The 25116-nt window shown below is 55.8% G+C and overlaps 1 protein-coding gene across 2 annotated transcripts; it reads right to left on the bottom strand.

The window, feature by feature from the left end:
• Nucleotides 1–677: 677 nt before the first annotated feature.
• Nucleotides 678–13862, bottom strand: ABCG4 (ATP binding cassette subfamily G member 4). 2 transcript variants are annotated; one of them, XM_036258940.1, is made up of 15 exons: nt 13806–13862; nt 12968–13211; nt 7953–8070; nt 7692–7824; nt 7510–7560; nt 7163–7308; nt 5711–5834; nt 5474–5588; nt 5189–5331; nt 4294–4392; nt 3938–4106; nt 3769–3869; nt 2668–2826; nt 2394–2512; nt 678–2250 (listed from the first exon to the last, which is right to left on the bottom strand). In XM_036258940.1, exons 2-15 carry the CDS (start codon nt 13197–13199, stop codon nt 2025–2027), a joined length of 1935 nt encoding a protein of 644 aa, XP_036114833.1. In that variant the 5' UTR covers nt 13200–13211; nt 13806–13862; the 3' UTR covers nt 678–2024. The 2 variants fall into 2 exon arrangements, with proteins under 2 accessions (XP_036114833.1, XP_036114832.1); XM_036258939.1 differs by having other exon boundaries at nt 2394–2447.
• Between the last annotated feature and the right edge of the window lie 11254 nt (nt 13863–25116).

Genomic DNA, 25116 nt, shown 5'->3' with positions numbered 1-25116 from the left:
AGAGAAAGCCCGGTAACAGTCTGGTAGCAGACACAGGGCACCCACACGATCCCAGGTCCACGTGAACAGTGGCGTTGGTCCACGTAAAGGGTGGTCTCGAGGCAGAGGATCTGCTTCCCAGACCTGGTTCCGTCTCCACTAGCTAAGGGTCCTCGGACAAGTGATTTCATCCAAGTCTCAGTTCTCCCATTTGCAAAATGGGTTGTCATGAGCAATGAGGCAGGATTGCCGTGGGACTCCCTTGAGATACTAAACACGAAGCATTTGTGAGATGTAAACCATGATATAGATATTTCATAAGATACACATGTATGGCCGGCTGGTGTGGCTCAGTGGAGTGAGCGTCGTCCCATGGACTGAGGTCCCGGTTCGATTCCCGGTCAGGGCACATGTCAGGGCTGCGGGCTCAGTCCCCAGTGGGGGGCATGCAGGAGGCAGCTGATCAGTGTTTCTCTCTCACATGGATGTTTCTATCTCTCCCTTCCTCTCCCTCTAAAACAATCAATAAAAATATGTTAAAAAAAAAAAAAAGATACACATTACGAGCTTGATATACACCTAGGACGCGCCCCCCCCCCCCCAGACTCCCTGAAGCTCGGACTTCTTGCCAAGTATTGTGAAGAAGCCTGACAGCCCACGGTATCGGGTTTCAGACCCGCCCACGCTCACAGGCCGCATACTGTATAAATATAGGTTTTATTAATAATGGGTGAAATCCCACAAAGACAACTGGCGTCTCCGCGTGAGGGGGAAATCCGTGGCGGGGTGGGGGTGGGCAGAGAGGCAGGTGCTCAGCAATAAAGGAGAAGAACCCCAGGGAAGGGGCATGAGCCTGGACCCCCCAGGAAAGCCAGACGGTTGATGGGAAGGGGGCAGAGATGTGGACAAGGGTTCGAATGAGCAGCAAACGGAGGGGGAGGGGTGGAGCTCCACACACAAGAAGGGCGGGGCAGTGGCCAAGGCCCCTGATGCTCGCGCTTGTGCTTAGTCTGGTCCTGAACACCAGGGAACCGATGCCCTGTGCACCCCTGGCTGGAAGGAAGAAGGGGGCAGACATCGACCAATCCGGGAGATGCCCGGGACAGCACCAGCCTCGCCCTTCCGGGCAAAGCGAGGTGCCCCGGAGGAGTTGGCACTGCCCCCCCGCAGCACCCACCACCATGCACCCTTCCTCCGAGCCATCGGGGACAGCGAGGCGTGTGGGCTGAGATTGCAGGTTCGCGTGTAACTCCTGAGAAGGGAGGGGGCGTTGAGGGCCTGCATAGGAGCACGAGAAAGGAGGCGGTCTTCTCCCACTCACCCCCCGAGTAAAGTGCATTCTCCGGCCCCGTGGCAGGTGGGGGAGAAACAGACATTATTGCAGAGGAGCCCCAGCCGCCCCCGCGAAGGCGCTGGGAAGCTGCCTCCCAGGGCTCCGGGGTTGGGAGGGTGACCCAGACAGAAACCCAGCTTCTGTACCAGCAGACTGTCCAGACCAGCGAGGGTCTGGGCTTGGGGGGTGAGGAGAAGGAGACTCCAGAGTCCTTCCCCACTGCATTCCAGTGTCCAAAGGAAACCTCCAGGGACCCACCAGGGCCCAGCCCTGAGTCCCAACCTTCTCACTGCTCAGTCTACAAACACGTAGGTGGTTGGGAACCCCAGAGGGGGCCACTTTGGTTAGTTGGACTTGGGAGCCTGGAGAGCCCAGGGCTCCCGGCAGACAACAGAGGAGGGCACCAAGGGCAGGAAGGGGGTGGCAGCCTTCGAATGGTGTTCGCATGCGGGTGTCGGAGAGACAAGGGAGGAAGGGACAAACCACTTCTACCCGGGAAGACTCCTGGGCGCGGCAGGGAGGGCTGCAGCCCTCACTCCAAGGGCCAAGGCTGGGAGCACAGACAGACAGACAGACAGACAGCCCCTGGAAGAGCTGATGGGGGCAGCGGTGCACCAGGAACCAGTGCCCAAGTCCACAAGGTTAAAACAGCCCCAGAGGGCTGGGGCGGGGGCTTCCGGCGGCGGGGGCTGGCACAGGCCCAGGCGCGGCTCTATCTCTCCGACTTGACCCGGTAGCGGAGCACAAGATACGCCAGCAGCCGCAGGGCCAGGAAGAAGATGCCCAGGACCAGGAAGTCCATGTAGAGCTTGGCATCCTCCACATCCAGCGCGCGGAGTATGCTCTGCGGCTCCCGGAACGGGCAGCGCTCCTCCGAGCAGGTCAGGTCCCCTCGCTCCATGCCGTAGATGGTGAGAATCACGCCCTCGAAGCCGTACCTAGGCAAGCAGGGGCATCAGGGCAGGCACGGAGTGCAGGGTCCCTGCGCCCTGGGCGCGCGGCCAGAGCCCAGGTGCACCTGTCGCCCAGGGCCTGGCCTCCTGCAGCAGCAGCAGGGGCAGGTGGCGGGGGCCGCACTGACCTGACATAGGAGAGGTAGGAGCTCCACTGCAGGTACGTGGGGATGGTCTTGAAGCTGACAAAGAAACCGGAGAACAAGAGGACAGGGATGGCGGTCACTGGGCCCACAAACGTGGCCACCTGGAGGGGAGGGAAGGGGACCGGGCCATCACAGGCGTGCCCAGGACAGACCCAGGACAGGGGTGGCCCCAAGGTTCCCCACAGATCTCTCCCGCTCCTTATGCCAGCCCCTGCTCCCTCCCTCCTCGGGGGTCCCCAAGTGCCAGTCTTCCCACCTGCAGGGAGTTGGAGGCGGCGCCAATGAGCAGCCCCAAAGACTGGGCCACCAAGGCCGTGGCCGTGGCCAGGGCCGAGAAGAGCAGGAAGCGGCTGGTCTCAGCGGGCTGGCCTGTCATCCAGTACACGATGCTGCAATACACCACTGGGCACATCACCTGGGGGGTGGCACAGGGCTGGGCAGCGGGCTGTGAGCCCGGGCCCGGCAGCCAAACCCTCCGCTTCACCCCGGCGGGGCCTCTGGGTCAGCCGTCCCGACGGTGCTCATGACTAGTCCTGACGTCACACTCCTGTGCCTGCTGCCCAGCCCCAGGTCGCATGCCCGTCCTCCCGGCCACACGAAACACATCCCTCTTCCAGTGCCACTGGGGCCCCTCTGACCAGCCTAGGTGTGGTGACTTCTTCACCTTCTGGGCTCTCCAAGTCCTTCCCGCCTGGACCAGCCTATTCCTGGTTTTGTTCGCTAATGAACTCTACATATGTGTGTTGTTCCCCTACGAGTCATTAACTCCTGAAGGGCAAGGACAGCTGACCAGTGGCAGTGAGGCCCCAGAGTCTACACCGTTCTCTACGGCTTTAAATCAGATTTACAGCCCGGCCGGTGTGGCTCAGTGGCTGTTGACCCTGCATCAAGAGGTCTCCGGTTCGATTCCCAGTCAGGGCACATGCCCAGGTTGTGGGCCCGATCCCCAGTGGGGGGCGTGCAGGAGGCGGCCAGTCCATGTTCTCTCTCATCCGTGTTTCTATCTCTCTCTCCCTCTCCCTTCTTCTCCCTCTCGAATCAACACAAGGAACAAAATTTGTTTTAATAGTAAAATTAAATACATAAATGAGATGTACAGTCACGTGTAGGGTTATTATTTTGATCATTTTCTGTTTGTCATCAGTTGTTCCCACTACACAGTCCCACAAGGGTGAGACTCTCCGTCTTGTCTCCACTGTGTCCCTGCCTAGCGCCAGGCTGGTGCATGGCAGGTGCTCACCAGCTGCTTTCTAAGCGAGCAGACAGAAAGGGAAAGAGGGCAGGTGGCGGCTGAGGGGGCAGAGCACTATGGGAGCAGCCGGACCGGGAGCGGCGGCAGGCGGGAGGAGGGGCTCACCTGGAAGGGCACGTCGGCCATGGTCTTGGCCAGGTAGTACGCCTTGAGGCTGTACCAGTAGTTGAGATGCTCTCGCATGAAGACTGCCATCTCTAAGGGGACTGAGCACACACGCAGATGAGGCGCCCGGCCCGCCCGCCCCCCCGCCCCGCCCGGCAGCTCAGCTCACAGGTCAGCACGGTGGGCATGAGAGCCGCGAACATGAGGAACAGCATGGAGAAGAAGAGGCAGCCGGTGTTGTTGAAGACCTTGTCGGCGTCGTCGCCGATGTGCAGGTACAGGAGGCCGATGAGCACGCCGATCACCACGTGGGACGTGAACCGCAGGTGAGTCAGGACCTGTGTGCCGGCGTCACAGGGTCACAGGGTCACCGGCTGGGAACCGGCGGGCGGCCACGCTGGGGCGGCCCTCCCAGGCACACAGACCCAGAGGTGCACTGCGGGTGGGGGTGGGGCGCCGCTGGGACCCTCTGCCCCAAAAGGCTAGGCCGGTGCCACCCTCCTCTCCCCCAACTGGACGCCTCACCGTGTCCCTGAGGATGGACAGGAAGGTCCTCTTGAAGAGGATGCAGAACTGGGTGAGGGTGCTCGTGGCGAAGGTGTGGCTTTCAATGGGATCCACTTCCTGCGGCGAGGAGATTGGACCAGGTGAGCTCACCCACACCCCACACCCCCAGCCCAGGGATGGAGGACCCCGGGGCAGGCGTCCTCCAGGTCTGCAGAAGGCGACGTCGTCCCCATCGGGCCGTGGGCCTGGACGCTGGCCTCTGGGTGTGAATCGGACGAGACACGGAGACGCGGGCAGGGAGAATGCTTGGGAGGGAGGAGACAGAGGGGTGAAGGGCACCCCTTAGAGCGGGGTCAGCCCCTCTTCTCTTCAATCCGTTGGGAAACGTCGACCCTTCGTGCCACCACCGTTCACAGTCACGTCACGGAACAATGATCGTGATGACTACGAAGTAGCAGGTCCTGCTTCCCAGGGTCCCGGCATCTCATGAAGGTGGCGAGCGGCGGTGAGCGGACCCGTGTCACCAGCTCCAGGGCCGAGCTCTCCGACATGGTCTCAGCCATCCTGATGCCCTGCGCCTGGGACCCTCACCTCCAGGTGGAGAGCACAGGAAGCCACGCCGGCCACAAGGCTGGGGACAGCGTCCGTCTAGCCTACCAGGTGGCACAGGGCTGGCACCGGGGACAATACCCTACAGACGGTCGGCAAAAACCCACCGAAGGGATAAATGAACGAGAGCAGACGCTCCAAGCAGCTAACTAAGGCGCCCAAAGTCACACAGCTGGTAACAGTGGGGGGGTTCTCCCTCGTACCCATGGCTGATACCCCTGAGTGACAGCCTCCTCCACAGGGCCAGGCTCAGGTCCCCTCTTCCTCCCCCACTCGAACTCTTTTCCCTCTTCACCCCACTCACCGGGCGGCAAGGGGGGCAGGGGCTGGAGACCTCGTTCTTCTCCAGGCTGCCCTTCTCCTCGGTCATGGCACACAGCCCCTTCTGCACAGCCCGGAACAGCATGGGGTTCAGGTCCCCGTACTCGCCGGAGGCCACCTCAATGACTGGGGACACAGCAGGGTGCTCAGCTGAGGTCTATCCTTCGTCCCCAAGGGCCGGCAGCCCCCCTTGGATGTCTGCTGAAGGCCAACGCCGTGACCCAAGCCCCCAGTTCCGCCCCCGGCCCTCCCGGCAGGCCCCACTCACTGAAGTCGGCGGGGTTGTGGTAGGTCGGACAGTGCAAGCCAAGGCCCTTCAAGTAGGGGATCAGCCTGGTGACCGTGCCCTTGAAGATGCACTGGCCCTGACTCAGGATGTAGAGCTGAGGCGGACAGAGGAGAGCGAGGAAAACAAGACCGTGGGCCAGGCAGGCCACCAGCACCGCGACGGAGCCTTCCCTCCCCCATCTCAGTCCGGTCGTCTCTGAGGACCAGAGACGCTCACCTTGTCAAACATCTCAAAGAGCTTGGCACTGGGCTGGTGGATGGTGCAGATGATGGTTCGGCCTCCCTGGGCCAGGGACTTCATGAGGGACACCACTTGGAAACAGGAGGCGCTGTCCAGACCACTGTCCAGAGAGAGGCCAGCAGGGGGTGGGGTGATGTGGGCAGAGCCAAGAGAAGGAAGTGTTTGGGGTGGGACAGCTACTGTACCGGGGCTGGAGCTGGCAGGAAGGGGCCCCTCTGGCCACCCCTATATCCTGTACACACTATGATTCGGGCATTTGGAGGCATCAAGAAGCCCAGAGCACTGTTCAGTTTAACAAGCGTACACTGAGCACCTTCTGGAAGCTAGACACTGGGGTTACGATGCGAATAAAGAAGACACAGACTCGAGGTCTAGAGGGAGCGGGACGTGCACGGATCCTTTACAGTCGCACGGGACACGCTGGAGAGAGAGGAGGAGGATTCCGCCCTCCTGTACCAGAGGAGGTTCCTGAGCGAGTCGGGGAGGAGAAAGCGCTAAGCCGGGTCAAGGTGGGAAGGCGGGCACCATGCCGAGGGCGCTCTGGGCGGACACCGCGTGTGCGGAGCCTGGAGGCACGAAACCACGGCTTGGTGGAGGAACTATAAGCAATTCGATATTATTAGAGCATAACCTACAAGCCAGCGGGAAGCAAGATATGAGGTCAGGGCAGCACTCTGTAAATCCTCTGATTGATTCTGAGGGCATCGATACGTGTTTTTCTTCTTTTTTTTTTTAATCCTCATCCGAGGACATTTTCCATTTTTTGTACAGACGGAGTGGGAGGGAGAGAGAGGAAGAGAGAGAGAGGGAAACATCGATGTGCAAGGGCCACATCGAGTGGCTGCCACCCGCACGACCCACCAGGGCCGGGGACAAACCGCAACCGAGGTACGTGCCCTTAGCGGGAACCGAACCCGGGTCTCTCCGGACCGCAGGCCGACGCTCTAACCGCTGAGCCAAACCGGCCAGGGCGATACGTGTTTTTCAGTAGCGGAGTGAGTACTGCCAGACTTGTCTCCTAGAAAGTTCCTCCTGGTGGCTGCGTGGAGGAAGGGGTGTCTGGGAGACTGGAGAGGAGGGGGAGGAGTCCGCTGCAGAAATGCAGGCAAGAGTTGATGATGCCCTGAGCTTAGTGCTGGCACTAGGGATGGGGTGGGTGGAATCTGAGAGATGGCCAAAGGAGAGCATCTGCAGGACGTGGTGACTGATTGGCCGTGGGGAGAGGACAGGGAGGGGTCCGTCGGGGGGCATTGGGACTTCTGCCTGTGTGAGGGGTGGGGCTGCGGCAGCCACGGGGTTGGCAGGACTGGGATGAGGAGGACGCCCTGATCCTGGCCCCAGGAGGCTGAGGACACAGGCTCTGGTCTCCAGCAGGGGACCAGATGCAGCCTCCAGCCTGGTTCAGGGCCCAGGAAGGGGGAGACCTACCTGGTGGGCTCATCGAAGAACATGACAGGTGGGTTGTTGACCAGCTCCAGGGCGATGGCCAGGCGCTTCCTCTGCCCGCCGGAGAGCAGGGCTGTCCTCGTGTGGGAGCAGGACATCAGGCCCAGTGCTGTCAGGATCTCCGTCACCTGCCCCAGCCCCACCCCAACCTCGGATCAGCTTCTCAGGCTCTGCTTCCCTGTGTGCCACCCCGACGTAAATAAGCATCTCCCTTATGTCCAGTGTGCCAGCCTTGGACACCCCTGCCCACTCCTCAGCCCAGAGCCCCAGAACTCAGTGGCACCGAAAAGGAGGGCTGCCCCATTTCTACCCTCCCCCTCCCCACTCACCAGCTCCTTCTTCACCTCTTGCTTCTCGCTCAGCTTCAGGTTAGCAGACACCTGGGGCCCAGAGCACAGGCAGGTCAGCTACGTGTGAGAGAGGCCACTGCCGTGACCCTTAGCCAACGAGGACGACGGGGCAGCAGTGGGAACAGAGGGGTGACTGGGAGGAAGTGGCCACCAGCCCTCACCATCATCGCTTCCAACACCGTGAGGTGTGGCAGCAGCATGTCGTCCTGCATGATGTAGCAGGACATCTTGCGGAAGGTCCTCAGTTCCCGCAGCCTCCCGTTGACCAGGATCTGCCCCTTCATCCCAGACTCCCTGCAGGAACGGGGGTGGGGGGTGGGGGGGGATGGGTGTCAAGACTACTGCAGAACAACACCTCCTGTGCTCCCCGAGGTTCCTTCTTCCTGGGTCCTGCCCCTATTCCGCCCCAGCCTTGTCCTCACCTGTATCCCGCCAAGATGTTCATGAGTGTGGACTTGCCAGCCCCTGAGGGACCCATGATGCCAATTAGCTCCCGGCGGCAGAATTTACCTGATAGGCACTTGAGGAGGGTCTTATAACCTGCAGTGACGGAGGGAGGAACTTTTGACAAGGGCTGCAGTGAACAGAGGCATTCAGAACTCCCAGGAGCAGCCCTGGCTCAGTCCTTACTCAGTGTGAACTCGTAGGGCAGAGGAGAAACCCTCAGAGCTCCGACAATAACCCCCACCCTCTCGTTCTGTCCCCCAAGAAATGAGCACTACTGCCATCGAAGTCCCAGATCTGACAATGCTCTTCTGGAAGCAATGGTGAAACCCCACACCTCATGGCTGGGCATGGAAAGGGGGACAAGGTTAGAGAGAACCCGGGTCCTCTTCCTTAAACGCCCCTCCGGGAAGGCTCTCCCAAGGCGCAGCCTGGGCTGGAGGACCGTCCTCTGTGTCCCTCAGCGCTTCTCATACGCCAGCATGTCTCTTATTTGCTGTGCCTCCCCCTCCTCCAGCCTCTTAGCCAGTGAGCTCCTTGGGGGCAGGGTCTTTGTCTCACTCATCTTTGTAACCTCAGCAGACCGTCTGGCACCTAGATGCTCAATAGCGTTTGTTCTGGGAATGTGCGCTCAGAGACTGGGCCTCCTTCCGAAAAAGCAGGGCTTCTGTGTATGCTCTCTGCCCCCGGGTTTCAGCCGCAGCCCCTGACGTGGCCCCTGACGTGGCCCCGGCGGAACCTCACCTTCCATTCACTCAGCGGGAGGCAGCATATGCGCCGACTTAGAGTCAGGTGAATTTAGGTTCAAATTCTGGCTCCACACTTACCAGCTGTGTGACGTTGGGCAAGTGCTTAACCTCTCTGAGCTCCAGGTCACTCATCTGTAAAATGAGGATGATAGCACCTATCTCATAGGGTTGTTATAAAGAACCAACAAGCCCTGGCCAGTTTGGCTCAGCAGTTAGAGCCTCGGGCCCATGGACTGAAGGGTCATGGGTTCCATTCCCAGTCAAGGGCACATACCTGGGTTGCAGGTTCAATCCCCAAGTGCAGGAGGCAACCAACCGATCCATGTGTCTCTCTCACACCAATATTTCTCTCTCTCTCTCTCTCTCTCTCTCTCTCTCTCTCCCTTCCTTCCTCCCTCCCTCCCTTCCACTCTATCTAAAAATCAATGAAAAAAAAAATATCCTCGGGTGAGGATTAAAAAATAAATTAATTAAAATATGACCTTTGATTGCTAATTCTTTTTGACAAATGCTTATTGGTATCTACTACATTCCAAGCTCTGTACCAGACACTTGACAAAAGAATGAGGAAGACACAGTTCCTGCGCTCAAGAAGGTCACCGTCTAGGTAAAAATGATGGACAACATCTACGGATCTGAGGAAAGACAAAATAAGGGTTATGACAAAAGCACACGTGATGCACGAGGACGCAGACAGTGGAGCTGATGAGGGCGGAGGGGCAGGGGGAGATCAGGAAAGGCTTCATGGAAGAGGTGGCATTTGCACTAAGTCTTGAAAGATGAGCAGCATTTCGCAGTGGGAGGGGAGGCAGCCGCCCTCCAGGCGTTGGGAGGAAGCGCTCTCCTAGGTAGGACATGCAACATGGGTCACCTGCTGAGACGGGGTGGAAAGGAAGGAAGAGGCCAACAAGGGGGCCCTGCCTGTCTGTGTGCAGACCTGCCTCTGCTCACTGCCACCCTCGCTGAGCCCCGGAGAGCCCAGCTCCCGCTCCACTCTCTCCGCAGAAGCAGTGAAGGGGTGCGATCTTGCGCCTCCCAACACCGCACCACGCTGTCTCAGTGGGACACCCTATCAGAAGGGGGCAGCCGCTGCCCACTGTGGGGCCCTGATCACACCGACTGCCTGGACGGTGTTTCAGTTTACAAAGTTCGTTATCTTTTTTCTGCTAGAGCAAACGGATGAGACAACGGGGGCCCAGAGATGTCCAGCGACTCACGCCAGGTCACAGAGCAAGTTGCTTACTGGGAGAGGGGACGTCATGGGTCCCAGCCCTCCGCCTCGGTCATCACCACCATCCGCATCAGAAAGACACGTGCTTCTGTGTTTCAGCGCATGGCTTCAGGGCCACCCAGGGAACTGATTCCTTTTGCAGGGAGAGAAACTGGCAAGGATGGACCTTCGTCCCACTGAATCACAGCCAAGTCCCAGATGGAACAGTGACGCCTGATACAAACATCTCACAACCACACTCGGAACACCTGCACTTGCCTCTCACAGAGCCTCTGCACAGTAACATCTGACCTTCGCGACGAGCCTGTGTGGTGGGGATGCTTATCGTCCCAGCTCACAGATGCAGAAAGTGAGGCCAACAGAGGGTAAGCAGCCTTCCCAAGGTCACGTAGCTTACAAGTGGCGAGGAGCCCATGTCCTTGGAGCCTGTTGGAGCATAACTACCTGGCACGGAGGGGCTGCCAGGCCTTCGGACCGAAGGGAACCGGGGTTCTAGTCTCACCCCCGTCAGTACCAGTCACTCCCTGTGCGATGTAAATTCACTTCCTCTCCTAGGGTGTCGGTTTCCTCATCAATGTAGTAAAGACAGCCCTGGCCAGTGCGGCTCAGGGGCGTGAGCATCGTCCCAGGCACTGAAGGTCGCGGGTTAGATTCCCGGTCAGGGCGTGTGTCTGGGTTTTGGGCTGATGGGCAGCCGACTGATATTTCTCTGTCATTGGTGTTTCTGTCTCTCTCCCTCTCCTTCCTCTCTCTCTAAAAATCAATAAACACATATTTTAAAAACAAACAAATAAATAAATAGAATAAAATAAAATAAAATAAAGCTAGCAATATCTCCTACCAAAGATATAATCGGGTTTTGTAAATATTAAGATAATTAATTTAAAAGTGTTTTCCCCTGGCCGGTGTGGCTCAGTTGGTTGGAGCACAGTCCCATGCGCCAAAAGGTCATAGGTTTGGTTCCTGGTCAGGGCACATACTCAGGTTGAGGATTTGATCCCTAGTTGGGATGGGTATGGGAGACAACCAATGGGGAGTTCTCTCTCACATCGATGTCTCTCTCCCTCTCTAAAATCAATAAAAACATGTCCTCAGGTGAGGATTTAGAAAAAAGTTCAAAAAAGTGTTTTGAACAACGAGAGATGTCCCAGGATTAGGGGAGTCTGGCAAAAGCTTTACCTCAGGAAGGCGGACACCTCCCTCTCCCCACAGGCCTTGCTGTTGTCCCTCCCTGCCCACCTGTAATGACTCTCTCCCCTTCAGAGAAAGAGAGTGGTTCAAACGAAAAGAGAAGTTAGAGAGAGGACAGAGGGCAGGGAAAGGGGCTGGCAAGGTCCAAAGGAGAGAGGACCAGGTAAGGGTGCCAACCTTGTGGCTGGTGGGTTGAAGCATCCAGAGAGCCAGCCCATCTTACCATGTGCAGAGACAGGGCACACTCAACCCCGCTCTGAAGCACCCCAGCTCTGCTTCTTCACCCCAGCTCCACTCCTGACCCACACCAGGCTCTGGGGGAAAAGCCAGCTTCTCTGTTCCCAGCCCTAGTGGCCCAGGCAGGAGATGTGGGGGATGGTCGGGGTTCAGAGAAACTCGGAGCCCCAGACCTTACCCCAACACCCTGATGGGGGGAAGAGGAGATGGAAATGCTGTCTCCGGGAAGTTGAGAGAAAAAGGCTGTGAGCAAAAGGGGGGGCTGTATAGTAAATCAGACAAGCATGGGGATCCCATGGCAGGGCTGACCAGCTCAGTGACTAAAAGTATCTTCACAGGATGATCTGAGTGTAAATTTCTACCAGAGCAGGTCTTGGTGAATCACCCTAAGTGACCCCTGTCCGTGGTTCTTATGCGTCCTAGGATAACGCCCCTGAGCAATAAATGCCAGAATAACCCTCTTTTCCAGACCCCCCCCCCCAGCTGTCATCACCCTGAGGAGAGCACATGCTCCCAAAGTCCTCCTTGTTACCTTGTTGCCATTTCTATTCTTGTCAATGTTAACTTTCAGATTTCCCACAATGCTTTCTTCCACTTCCCATATCTACCACCAATAGATTGCTTTCTCTCTCTCTCTTTTTTTTTTTTTCTCCTTTATTGAATTTAGAGAGACAGGAAGGAAGAGGGAGAGATAGAAACATCCATGAGAGAGAACATGGACTGGCCGCCTCCTGCATGCCCCCTCCTGGGGATTTGGCCCAGAACCTGGGCATGTGCCCTGAGGGGAATTGGCCACCTCTGGGTGCATGGGCCACACCGTCCAGGCCCACCACTAGATTTCATGTAACCTTCCTTATGTTCTCTCTCCTTCGATTCTCTGTGTGTGAAGAACTACCAAACTGCGATTCTAGGCACAGGGAGCATTTTCTCAGTCTGTCGAGATCTTGGTCTGGACATGTCCTCAGTTTAAATAAACACCAGTAAACTCTTACAGGTCTGGACACTCTTACGTTGACAGAAAAGTTGGTGGAGCGCTGTGCAACCTAGCTTCTGTCCCAGCTCCACCACGTATTAGCTGTGGGACATACGTGACTCAACGCCCCTGGGCCTCGGTTCCCTTATGAGTGACATGGGACCTCCTCTATGCTGCCGAACCTTCAGCCTCAGGACTTTGAAGGACCTGGGCACATGAAGTAAAATGCGGGAGTGAGCGGCTTTGTAAACGGGCAGTGTTCTCCAGGTACGAGGTTATCGCCAAACCCCGAGAACCCCTGCACATCACCCCACACACTTTCTCATACCAGCCCTCAGAGGCGAGAGTTCTCCCTAGAAATAAAGGAGGGAAACCCCTCAAGGATCAGAGCCAACTTGGAAGAGGAAAACGTCAACCACCAACTACCGCTAGTGTCTCGGCGCGCACAGGTGCGGAGGGAGCCCAGACCCTGGCACCTCCACTCTGAGGGCCGGGATTTCCCGTGTTCCCCCGACGCCCACTGGTGCAGGGCAGGGGACACCCAGCCTCAGGCTCCCGAAGAGGCCACTCGCGTGGGGCCGGGTGGCCGCGGCCCCCCAGGCTGCTCCCTACCGCGTTTGCGCCAGCAGGGCCCCTCGCGCACGGAGTAGGACAGCTCCACGAACTCGAGGTCCACGGCTGAGCGCTTGGGCAGGTGGGAGAAGCGCTGGGCCTCGGTGATGTGGTTCTCCACCTTCTTCAGGTGCGTGGTCAGCACCGGCGGCTCCGCCCCGTCCTCCAGCGCCACGGCCACGGCCCCGGGCCCCAGTCCACAGCCCACGGCCTCCAGCGCCTTCTCCGCCATCACGCTGGCCGCCTGCAGTGCGAGGGCCTGCTCAGCCCGGGGCACCCCAGCCCGGCTCGCCGCTCCCCGTTTTCTAATGCTGCTCCGCCCCCACTCCCGCCTCCTGCTCGGGTCAGGTACGCTACCCCGAGCACCCCGCTTCGCACCGCCGGAGCCTCTGCGCCGCCCCTGCCCCCAGCCCTGGGCGCCGCGCTCAGTGCCGACCTCTCCTTGCGGTCGGGCAGCCCCGGCCCGGCCCTTCGCAGCCTCGCCCGCTCCCCCTCCCGGCCGCGGCTCTAATCTGCTTACCCCGCAGGCCGGCAGCCCCAGGGGACTGGGCTGGTTGAGGCGCGGGAGGCGGCCGGCGGAGGCTAGTGGCTAGTGGCTAGGAGGTCACGGCAGCAGGGTGAGCGCAGGGTGGACCGGGGAACGGAGGGAGCCGAGGCTCGGGGCCTCCCCATCCTGGGGCGCAAAGCCGTGGCCCGGCCTCCCGCCGGCGCCCCTGGATCCGCGCGCCCTGGGCGCTCCGCAGAGACGGATGCACCACCCGACCCAACCCCCACCCACCCCGGCCGGCCAGCCCCTGACGGCGGGCTGACCCCTCCCGTCCCCCGCCTGCCTAGTCACCTTGAGGTGCCCGCGGGCCGGTGTGGGCCGAGACGCTGGGCGCCGCCACGGCCGGGGATGGAGGCTCCGGCTGCGGCACACGAGTCCCGGCTCCCGGGCCGGTCCCGGGCCGGGCGGGGCGGGGGCGGAGCGGGCAGCCGGGCAGGGCCCCCGCCTCCCGTCCGAGAGATGGCAGGTCGGGCGGGGCGGCTGGGCGCGCCCCTTCTCCGCCGGCTGCGCGCACCGGGTCCCTGCGCCTGGTCCCCCGGAGCCCGCCGGGCGACTGCGCTCTCCTCCCAGCTACCGATCGCCGGCTCCGCGGTCCTTAAAGGGCCCGCGCGCGCCCGCAGCCGCGGAGCCGAGGACGGCCCGGAGGAGACCCGCAGCCGCGGACCCAGGACGGGGAGGGGGCGGTGAAGGGCTGATCTGGGTCCGAGAGGGAAGGAGAGCTGGTAGCACGCAGCAGGGACAGGTCCCTGGACTACAGACTAACCAGTGGGGGGCGGGGGGTTGGGGTGCAGATTTCAACTCTCTCAAGAGACTGAAGTTTGGGGCCAGTCTGCACCCGCGCCCTCCACCAACGCCCCTCGGTTCTGGCCTGCAGCTCAGGGTTCCCAGGGCGTCTCCAAATTAGATACAAAGGCTTTGAAAGCAAGTCCTGGGCATCCCCCTCCCCTCCTCCACACCAGGCCCCTTTCCCTCTCTAAGGTCGAGGAAACTGGTTCAGACAGGGAAGGGGGGCTCTTTTGGGGAGAGCTTGTCAGCAGCTCCAAAGGTGAGCTGGTCCCGAGCTCCGCCTGCCCGGACTGAGGAAATGTCGCTCTTCCAGGCAAACTCGGTCCTTTCAGACGGGCACATGCCTGATACGGGAGGCGCCCGGGTGGCAGGACATGAGCAGGGCTGGAAGCCACCGCCTGCGACACCCTCTCATGGCACGTGCAGCCGCTCCCTCACCCCCCAGGCCTTCACACACAGGTCCCCAGGCCCGCGGGCCTTGCCCCTGCTCTGCTCCCTTCTCAAGCGATTCCTCTCGCCCTCTGTCTGCCCCAGCCCGTCTTCAAGGGGTAAGCAGGTTAGCCCGCTGAGACATGTGACCTGAGCGGTTAAGTCCCCACCTGTCACCCAGCAGACACTGATGGGACGACCGGAGGCTGCTGCAGCCGCCACACCACAGAGGAGTCTCCTGTCTGCGCCAGTTGAGAGGTTACTAGCAGTCAAACCTACCCCGGCTCATGCCCCTCCTCCAGCCCCTCCGCGGCCTGGACGCTGGTGGCCCCTGCAGGACATCTCCAAGTCCCACCCTGTCACTGAGGCGTGGGTGGGTTTTGGAGCCCCCCTTCGCTTCTCCCCACCCATGTCCCATATCACCACCATTCCTGGGGACCAATGTTCCTTGTCCAGATGGACCCTTGATTCTCCAAGTTAACCTCCGCTGGAGTTCAGAGCGAGTCACCCCAAGATGCGCCACCGTGATATGCAGGTCGTTCTGAGCTAAAGGCAACCAAGACCCCGCAGGCTCAAGGGAACACCCTTCACTACCTAAAGGAATTTGAGGGCGGGGACGTCCCACAATAAGGCCGGAACAGAGATGACCTTTTTTACGTATTCACAGAGCAAGGCAAAGTTCCAATCACTACACATCTCCTCTTACCATCTTTCAACAACCCTTTGAAGTCCCCAAGGTGTCCCTTGCTCAAAATGTCATATACACCACACTTTCCCTCTCTATTTTTGAACCTCTCCATATGTGGGGTTCCCATACAGGCGTAAGTAGTTATTTTGGTCATTTTCTCTTGCACGTCTGTCTCACATCTACTTGATTATTTGACCAGGAGAAGGAACCTTGAGGGGGAAGTTCCTCCTCCCCTGCACCTGCAACGCTCCATTATAGACCTCCCGACCCTCGTGTTTGCTGAGCAACTACTATGGACATTGCTCATGTAATCCTCACAAAAGCCTTATGAAGCAGGTATTACAATCTTTTATTTTTCCAATTTTTATTCATTTATTTTTGTTACAGATGTTTCTCCCCCCCCCCGAGACTGCCCCCCCCAGCATTGTTGTCTGTGTCCACTGGTTCCGCATACATGCATATAAGTTCTTTGGTTCATCTCATTCATACCCCCTGTCCCCCTCCTCTGAGGTCTGAACCGTACTCCTTTCTATGTCTCTGGGTCTGTTGCATTCGTCAGCCCACCTTGTTCATTATATTCCACAGATAAGTGAGATCATGTGGTCTTTGTCCTTCTCTGGCTGGCTTATTTCACTTAGGATAATGCTCTCCAGGTCCCTTCATGTTGTCTCAAAGTACAATCTCTTCAGAGATAAAGAAACTGAGACACAGGGAGGTTAAGCAATGTGCCCAAGAGTACGCGACTAGTTGGTGGCAGGGCAGAGCTTGAACCCTCAAGTGCTGGCTGGCTTTTCTCTGCTCTTCTGTGGGGCCCTCAGCGTCCTATCCCCAAATCAATACTTCCTCCATTTCCTAGACAGGCTCTTCATTCTCCCAACATAACCGCTGTGTCTTTTTTTAAAGTTAATTGTAAATATATATATATACACACACACACACACATTATCCTCACCTGAGGACATTTTTTCATTTTTTGTTCAGGTAGGGGACAAACTGTAACTGAGGTTCATGCCCTTAGCGGAACCGAACCCGGGTCTCACTGGACCGCAGGCCGACGCTCTAACCGCTGAGCCAAACCGGCCAGGGCTATTTATTTATTTATTTATTTTTAATTTTTTTAAATTCTCACCTGAGGATACTTTTTCCATTTATCTTCAGATAGAGTGGGAGAGAGAGAGAGACATCAATGTGAGAGAGACACATAATTTGGTTGCCTCCTGCATGACCCCGACCAGGGCTGAGGACCGGACTGCAACCAAGGTACGTGCCCTTGACTGGAATCGAACTCAAGACCCTTCAGTCCATGGGTCGACGCTCCAACCACTGAGCCAAACCGGCCAGGACCAGCCTCCGTATCGTAACGACCCCCTCCCATTCCCTGGCACGCAACTGTACAATCCTCAGGAAAATTCCCTCCCCTTTACCAGGAACACTCTGTCCCCAGGACTGGCTTCACCACCTTCAGAGACCAGCACTTCCAAGTCTTCTGTCAGCTTCTCTCCATGTGGGACTCCCTCCTGAGGCCCCGGGGTGCAAGGTCCCCGGCTTGGCTTTGACGGAGAGAGCTCGCTCCGGCTCCGCACGAGGCGTCTGGATAACTCTAACCCAGTTCATGCTGACCTCAGATCCATCAAAGGGTCTAGGATTTCCACAGCTCTCGAGCTGGCCCCACCGTGTAGGCGACGGTGGAGCCACGACCCTGGGTGACTCTCCCATCCCCTGGGCGAGAGCCCCGGCCATGCACCATTACCGGTCTCTCTCGTCCCTGGAACACATCTTCCATTCTCTGAGACACCCTCTCCCCATACCCTGAACTTGGAGTCGGAGGAGTTGTGTTCTAATCTTGGCACTGTCACTTACTAGTTCTATACTCTTGTAAAATCGAGTGGGGTGACATTGGTTAGTCACATTGCACAGGCTTCAGGGATACAATTCTACAATATGTCATCTGTACATTGCATTGTGTATTCACCATCCCAAGTCAAGTCTCCTTCCATCACCATTTATCCCCCCTCTATCTCCTTCTACCTCCATCTTTAAAAAATTTTGTTTTAGAGAGAGAGGAAGGGAAGACACAGAGAGAGAGAGAGAGAGAGAGAGAGCATGAGTGCACGAGAGAGAACATCTATTTGTTATTCCACTTATTTATTCATTCACTGGTTGATTCTTGTATGTGCCCTGACTGGGAATCAAACCAGCAACCTCTTGGTACATGGGTCCACGCTCCACCACTGAGCCACACCAGCTGGGCCACTGGTTGATTCCTGTAAGTGACCTGATGGAGGATCTAACCCATCCTTGGGGTATCAAGGTGATGCTCTAACATACTGAGCTACCTGGCCAGGGCTAGTTCTGTACCCGTAAGCAAATTCTTTCAACCTCTTTTTTTTTTTTTGGTAGCGCCCCTAGTGGGAACCGAACCTGGGACTCTCTGGTCCGCAGGCCGACGCTCCAACCACTGAGCCAAACTGGCCAGGGTTCTTTCCACCTCTTTGAGCCTCATCTGTATAATGAGACTGATTAAAAACCCTGCATATTTGCCTCAAAAGGTTTTTATGAGTTTCAATTACAAATATTTAGCAATAAATTATTTGTTAACTCTAAAGAACTTTCTTACTCTTCAGGCTTTTTTTGTTGTTGTTACAGATGTTTCTCCTTTTTTACCCCATTGACACCCTCCTCCCCATCCCCCCTGCCCCGTCCCTGGCTTTGTTGTCCATGTCCATTGGTTATGCATACATGCATATAAGTTTATCTCTCCCCACCCCTCTCCTGAGGGTTGTCAGTCTGTACCCTACTTCCATATTTCTGGGTCTACCCCATTCCTCAGACTGTTATGTTCATTATATTCCACAAATAAGTGAGATCATGTGGTATTTGTCTTTTTCTGCTTGGCTTGTTTCCCTTAGGATAATAGTTTCCAGGTCCCTCCATCTCGTCTCAAAGGATAAGAGATCTTTCTTTCTTACAGCTGCATAGTACTCCATTGTGTACATGTACCACAGCTTTTTTATCCATTTGTCTACTGATGGACACTTGGGCTATTTCCAGATCTTAGCTATTGTAAATAGTGCTTCTATGAACATGGGGGTACATATATTCTTTCTGATTGGTGTTTCAGGCCTCTTAAGGTATATTCCTAGAAGTGGGATCACTGGGTCAAATGGCAGTTCCATTTTTAATTTTTTGAGGTAACACCATATTGTTTTCCATAGTGGCTGCACCAGTCTGCATTCCCACCAGCAGTGTACTAGAGTCCCCGTTTCTCCACACCCTCGCCAGCACTTGTCTGATGATTTGTTGATGGCGGCCATTCTGACAGGTGTGAGGGGATACCTCATTGTTGTTTTAATTTGCATCTCTCTGCTGACTAGTGATGTTGAGCATTTCTTCATATGTCTCTTGGCCATTCTTCAGACTTTCTATGGTTCAGAATCATTTCTTTTCCCCCCAAAGACCCCCACATTTCCTTGGCAAAGGAGGGGAAACTGTGGAATGCCTGCGATATGCCAGGTACCCAGCAGAGAGATGGTCTCTGAGGAAAGGTCTGGGTCTGTGTGCCCTCGTATTCCTGCCGCAGTCCAGCTGCAGCAGGGTCCGGGGGGCCCGGAGGTGGTCAGGCGTCGGCGCTGGGAGACAGATGACTACACGACTCAGAGGCAGTGTGACACTGTTCCGACTTATTGCAAGTTTCTCTGTGCTTATATACTTTCTTTTTCGGCATAAATTTAACATTCGCAGTTATAGAAGCAGGGAGTTTCATTCCGTAGTACCAGGATGTTAGTTTCATTTTCGTCAGAATTAATTTATGACCTTTTGTGTTTATTAGATATTATTGAGGACGGGAATAGAGTGACCTATAAGGTGATAGACAGAGTTGTGCAGACAGAGTTCTCTATAGGCCCTTTGTCTGAGGTTAATAGTTGACCTTTATTTAAACTCTCTTTCTGGGTTTTTAGATCAGCTAGTTTTTGATTTACCTCCCTAACCCAGGACAACATTTCTTATAAAACCTATTCAATTGCAATGATTGAGATTTCTTTTGTCCCCTTGTGCGTAAGCACCGAGGGGGACCTTGGCGTGCGGATCGTTCCGTGAAGGCAAGCTCGTGTGAGGACCACGGAGTCCGTCTTTGTTAACTATTCTTATTCCGTCTTCATTATATGCTCCTGTAAGGGTGAGGGAGGGTCAGGAATCCTTTGTATACTTCTAGCCCCTCTAGGTGGTACCACAGTTTTCCTTTTATCCAATAAGCTATGTAAGGAAACCCTTGAGCAGTGGGTAGGGGTCTATACAAATTTCTTCTATTCTCTAGAAATACTCTTTCTATCTGGGGAGGAGGCACAGGGGTATAAGGTGCCACCATTAGTTCTTCCTGTTGCCATTCATCCATGAATTGTTTATTAGAGACTTTCGGGGGGAAATTTTTACCTAATTGAATTAGTAAATTATTAAGACAGTCTGGACATGCAGTGGTGACGGTTTCAGGGGAAGCTGGAGTTTCCTCGGAATTTAATTGAAGAGACATGATTTCAGATCTCTTGTTTGCTATTCCCAGGTTAGTCATATAGTAGAATAATTATTCCCAATATTAAAACTCCCGTAATACCGATTAACCCCACCCCAGGCCACGTCCTCCCCCTAGAAGATGCATCCTTGAAGCTTTCTCTCCACATCCGGACCTTGTCAGACAGTATGGCTGGAAGAGGACGTGGCATATTCCCAGAACGTGTACACAGAAAACACACTCAGTAGATATCTGTTGATTCAATGGTATAACCAATCCTCATGACTTTATGAGGTCAGTATTTTTTTAATCCTTACCCGGAGATTCTGCCCCTCCCCGCCCCCGCCCATTAATCTTCAGATAGAGTGGGGGAGAGAGAGATAAGACATTGATGGGAGGGAGACACATCGAACTGCTTGCCTCCCTAATGACCCAACCAGGGCCAGAGACCGAACCACAACCAAGGTACATGCTTTTGACTGGAATTGAACCCGCGACTCTTGGGTTCGTGGGCCAACTCTCTAACCACTGAGCCAAACCAGCTAGGGCATGAGGTCAGTATTTTCTGCCCAGGCTTCAGATAAGGAAACTGAGGCTCAGAAACGTTAAGGAAAAGTGGGATGTCACACAGCTAGCACAATGGATCCCAGGATCCGAATCCGCGTCTTAGTGATTCCACATCACGTCTTTGCTGTGTCAGACTCCCTCGTTCCCTGATACCGTCGGCTTCCCACTGTATAAAGCAGATCCATCTCCCCTCCTCTGACCTCTTCTCATTTACCTTCCAGGGTCTGCCAGGGCAGACCCTCCCTGTTCTGAGTGGTCTCCCCCACCCCCACCACCCGTCCCCCAGGACAGACCCCTGATGTCCTGGAACACACACCTCTAACTCCTAGAAAAGACCCTGTGCGTCTACAGCAATAGTTTTCAAACTTGAGCACAGGTGGGGATTGTCCAGAGAGCCTGTTAAACACATTGCTGGGCTCTGTTGCCAGAGCTTCTGATCTGTAAGGTCTGGGGGCGGGGGGTGGGGAGCATTTGCATCTCTTCGGAGCCCCTGGGTGACTGATGCTGCTAGTCTGAGGACCGCGGTTTGGGATGGCCCCAGAGAGCCAGCATTCTTCAGTCTAGACGCATCATTGCCAGAACAAACCTATTTCCTACCACGGACTTGCCCTCAATTTCCAGGTGGACCTTTTCCCCAAATGGATCTCTTCCATCCCGAGATTAATCCTCTCCTTTCTCCAGGATCCTCCCCAATTCCCACCCCAGACCCTCCCCCCCAACCACCAAGAAGGAGCCTCCATCCGAGACAGGTGAGGATTGACGATAATTGGCTTAAGGTGAGCAAGACAAGCAGCAAATTCCCATCTCAGCTTAGTCCCAGGAGCTAATCCAAGAGCCTCCGTCTGCTGGGACAGGGATTTGTGAAAGAAACAGTTGGGGAGGTTTATGGACCATGGGACGTGGAAGGTGGTGGGATCCTACGGGAGCTGGAAAGGAGTCGGACTGGGGACTCTGGAGCTGATCCAATTCCGCTCCCATCACCCCAGGTCCCTCGTCCACTGTGCCGGCTCTGTCCACTGGGACAGTCTGTCACCTTCGGACAAAGGGATTTCAGTGTGTTTGTGAAGGAAGGGCCTCTGCTGGCCACGTGGAGAAGTGCAGCCCAGGACTGGGAACGGAGGGAGGATGGAGCCTGGCAGAGCCCTCTGGCTCCCCGGCAGCCCTGAAGGTGGGCGTGGGCACCTGAGCCCCGACAGTGGAGGAGTACCCACTAGTCAGAGTCCTTGCTGTTGCTTTTAAAAAACTCAGTATTGCCCGGCCAGTGTGGCTCAGGGGCTGAGCGTCGACCCTGCACCAAGAGGTCGCAGGTTCGATTCCCGGTCAGGGCACATGCCCAGGTTGTGGGCCTGATCCCCAGTGGGCAGCCAGTCCATGTTCTCTCTCATCCATGTTTCTCTCTCTCTCCCTCTCCCTTCCTCTCTCTCTAAAATCAATTTAAAAAAGTTTTTTAAATATCCAGTTACTATAAACAGAAAATACCGAGAGATAAAATAAAAGTGCAATATTTATCTATATAGTGCTATTTTCTTTTTTATTTTTTTAAAACGGATTTTTTATTGATTTTTAGAGACGTCCCCTACCAGGGATCAAACTGGCGACCCCTTGGTTCCTGGGATGACAACCGACCAGGGTGAATGCTGTTTTCTTTAAATCCTCACCTGAGGGTATTTTTCCATTTATCTTCAGATAGAGCAGGAGGGAGAGAGGGGGGAGGGAGAGAGAGAAACATCAGTGTGAGAGGGACACATCATTGGCTGCCTGCTGCACAACCCGGAACAGGGCCGGGGACGAACCACAACTGAGGTACGTGCCCATCGGCGGAACCACACTACCGCAGAGCCAAACTGGCCAGGGCACTGTTTTCTTTTCTTTTCCTTTACTGATTTATTTTATTGATTGATTGATTTTATTTTTTTATCCTCACCCGAGCACATTTTTGCATTTATCTTCAGATAGAGTGAGAGAGAGAAAGGGAGGGAGAGAGAGCGAGAAACCGATGTGAGAGAGAACATCAACTGGCCTCCTCCTGCATGCCCCTCACTGGGGATCAGGCCCACAACCTGGGCATGTGCCCTGACTGGGAATCGAACCGGCAACCTCTTGGTGCAGGGTCGATGCTCAGCCACTGAGCCACAGCGGCCGGGTTCTGGACTCCATTTTAAAATGTCCCCTTTCTGACTACAACCTTTCCCTCTGCCCCGCAGTCCTCCGACGTCTCCCTGGGGCCTTCAGTGTCTAGCTACCACCTTCCAGTCTCGCAAGGCCTCTTGTCCAGCCTGGACCTCGTGCCTTCTGCAGCTGCTCCAGTTACCCTGCTCCGTGGCCTAAGTCATCCACGTCCTGGCTGTCAGGCCAGGGCTGTGGGTCAACCCAGTGGTCCGTCTTCTGCCTCTGCTCCAGGGGTGCTGATATCTGCTACGAAGTGTCTGATGTTGACTTCAACCTCAGCTGGGCTGTCCGGTGACCTGTCTCCCGCCTGCATCTATGAATGGCACTTTGAAAACGTGAGCTTGTTTTGACTGAGTTTAGAGAGAGGAAGCGAGGGAGAGAAACATGGATTTGTTGTTCCACTTACTGACGCATTCATTGGCTGATTCTCCTCTGTGCCCTGACAGGGATCAAACCTGCAACTTTGGTGCATGGGGACAACACTCTAACCAACGGAGCTACCCGGCCAGGGCAAAACTTGACAATTCTTAGAAATCTCCTTAACCCAGTAAATTCCACCTCAATAACCTTAATTTCTACTTTATCAAGGAAATAGGGGCCCTCAGGCCTCACCCTTCCCTCACACCCCCCAAATGAAGTCCTCATTCACTCCCATCCATCCTCCTTCCCTCTCCAAAAGGGGTGTCTCCGTTCTTTCCCACGTTTCCTGTGCCTATTTGTCCTCCACACTCCTTGGCCAGTCAAAAAGCTCAAGCTACGCAGCACGCTGTGGTTTTCACCGCCTCCCCGGGCCTCCCTGCTGCTGTAGATGGCGGGGTACGCTCGTTCCCGAAGCACTCCGCGGGCTTCCGACCTTGCGCAACCGTCATCGTTCATTCAGTCCCCGTCCACTGGGTGCCTGTGTTCACTCCGTCGTGGTTTTATCCCCCACGCCCCTTCCGCGTCTCACGTTGAAGACTCATGTCTGTTTTCTGACCACTCGGCAATTCTGTGCCCTTCTGAGGTTGCAGACTGTCCCCAAGTCAGAGAAAAGCAGCGTTAGCTTTGCCTGGGCCCCTGTTGCTCGGTGGTTAGAGCATCAGCCCGTGCACCAAGGGTCACAGGTTTGATTCCTGGTCAAGGGCACCTACCTGGGTTGCAGGTTCAATCCCGGCCGCGGTCAGGGTACGAGCAGAAGGCAACTAATGTGTCTCTCTCACATCGATGTTTCTCTCTCTCCCCTCCCTCCCTTCCACTTGCTCTAAAAATCAATGGTGAGGATTAACACACAAAAAAGGAAGCATTAGCTTCCACATTCAGGAGCCACCTGTGTTCTCTCTCCTCCCGCTCCTTTGAGTAAGACAGGGCGTCTCCTAATCTTTAGATGTCAGCTCTGACTCATGGCCCGGCTCCCAAATTGTTGTTGTTACCCTCCTCCCTCCACGAGTCCGTCCGCCCCCCACCCCCACCCCATCCCCCCACCCCCGCTGCCTTGATGTCCTTCCACAGGTCTGTGGCTGGCTACTCGGACGCAGTGATGCCTCACTCCTGGCCCAGGGCCATGCATGCAGAGCCCGGTCGCCCTCCTCCTGGGGAACTGGGACCACATGGGAGCAGGCCAGAGTCTCGTGGTCCAGATAGATGAGGTGCGGGCATGACCAAGCCGACTGGAGGAAGGGCCTCTCCATAGGATGATGGCTTAATCCTGAAGGCATTTCTCAACCAAGGAACGGATGGCGTCAGTGATGCTGGACTGTCCAAGGGGCAGCCCAAGCCAATGCTTAGAACGTACAAGACAAAGGCGACGAAACCGAAAGCAAAAAAATTAAGACCATACATATATATATGTATGGTCTTAATTTATATATAATTTTTATATATACACACACATACACACATACATACATATATATACATATACACACACATACGTGTTTTTGAAAGTATAATCCTGACTCCCTTGTATGTTTCATATTTCCACTTTTGAATTATACGTGGAGAAGGGGGAATTCATCTTTTTAGGGTTCAGAGCCTTTAAAATCTTCGCCCGGGCCCTGGCCGGTTTGGCTCAGCGGTTAGAGCGTCTGCCTGTGGTCCAGAGAGACCCGGGTTCGGTTCCCGCTAAGGGCACGTACCTGGTTGCAGTTTGTCCCCGGCCCTGGTTGGTCGTGCGGGTGGCAGCCACTCGATGTGTCCCTTTCACATCGATGTTTCCCTCTCTCTCTCTTCCTCTCTCTCCCTCCCACTCTGTCTGTACAAAAAATGGAAAAATGTCCTCGGGTGAGGATAAAAAAAAAAAAAAAAAAAAAAATCTTCGCCCGGTCTTGGTGAGGAGTCCGTGATGTCGAGCCTCTGGGGTCTCTCTGGCACCGTTCTGTTCAACTCTTGGCCTAACACTCGGAGACAGTTGTTAATCAGGTCGAACAAGACAACTGTCATAGGGACACATGGGCGCCTGCGTTTGCCCCAAAGCGACC

This window comes from Molossus molossus, unplaced genomic scaffold (assembly GCF_014108415.1).
Source record: "Molossus molossus isolate mMolMol1 unplaced genomic scaffold, mMolMol1.p scaffold_m16_p_13, whole genome shotgun sequence".
NCBI lineage: Eukaryota > Metazoa > Chordata > Mammalia > Chiroptera > Molossidae > Molossus > Molossus molossus.
Note: the sequence above shows the minus strand (reverse complement) of the source record. Positions and strands in the feature narration are given on the sequence as shown.

Coding starts and splice junctions, on each gene's coding strand:
- ABCG4 (XM_036258939.1), bottom strand. CDS start 13,199: ATGGCGGAGAAGGCGCTGGAGGCCGTGGGCTGTGGACTGGGGCCCGGG. Junction 7,825..7,952: donor AACATCTTGGCGGGATACAG/GTGAGGACAAGG, acceptor CCGTTCCTGCAG/GGAGTCTGGGATGAAGGGGC. Junction 2,827..3,768: donor TGGCCGACGTGCCCTTCCAG/GTGAGCCCCTCC, acceptor GCCACCCCCCAG/GTGATGTGCCCAGTGGTGTA.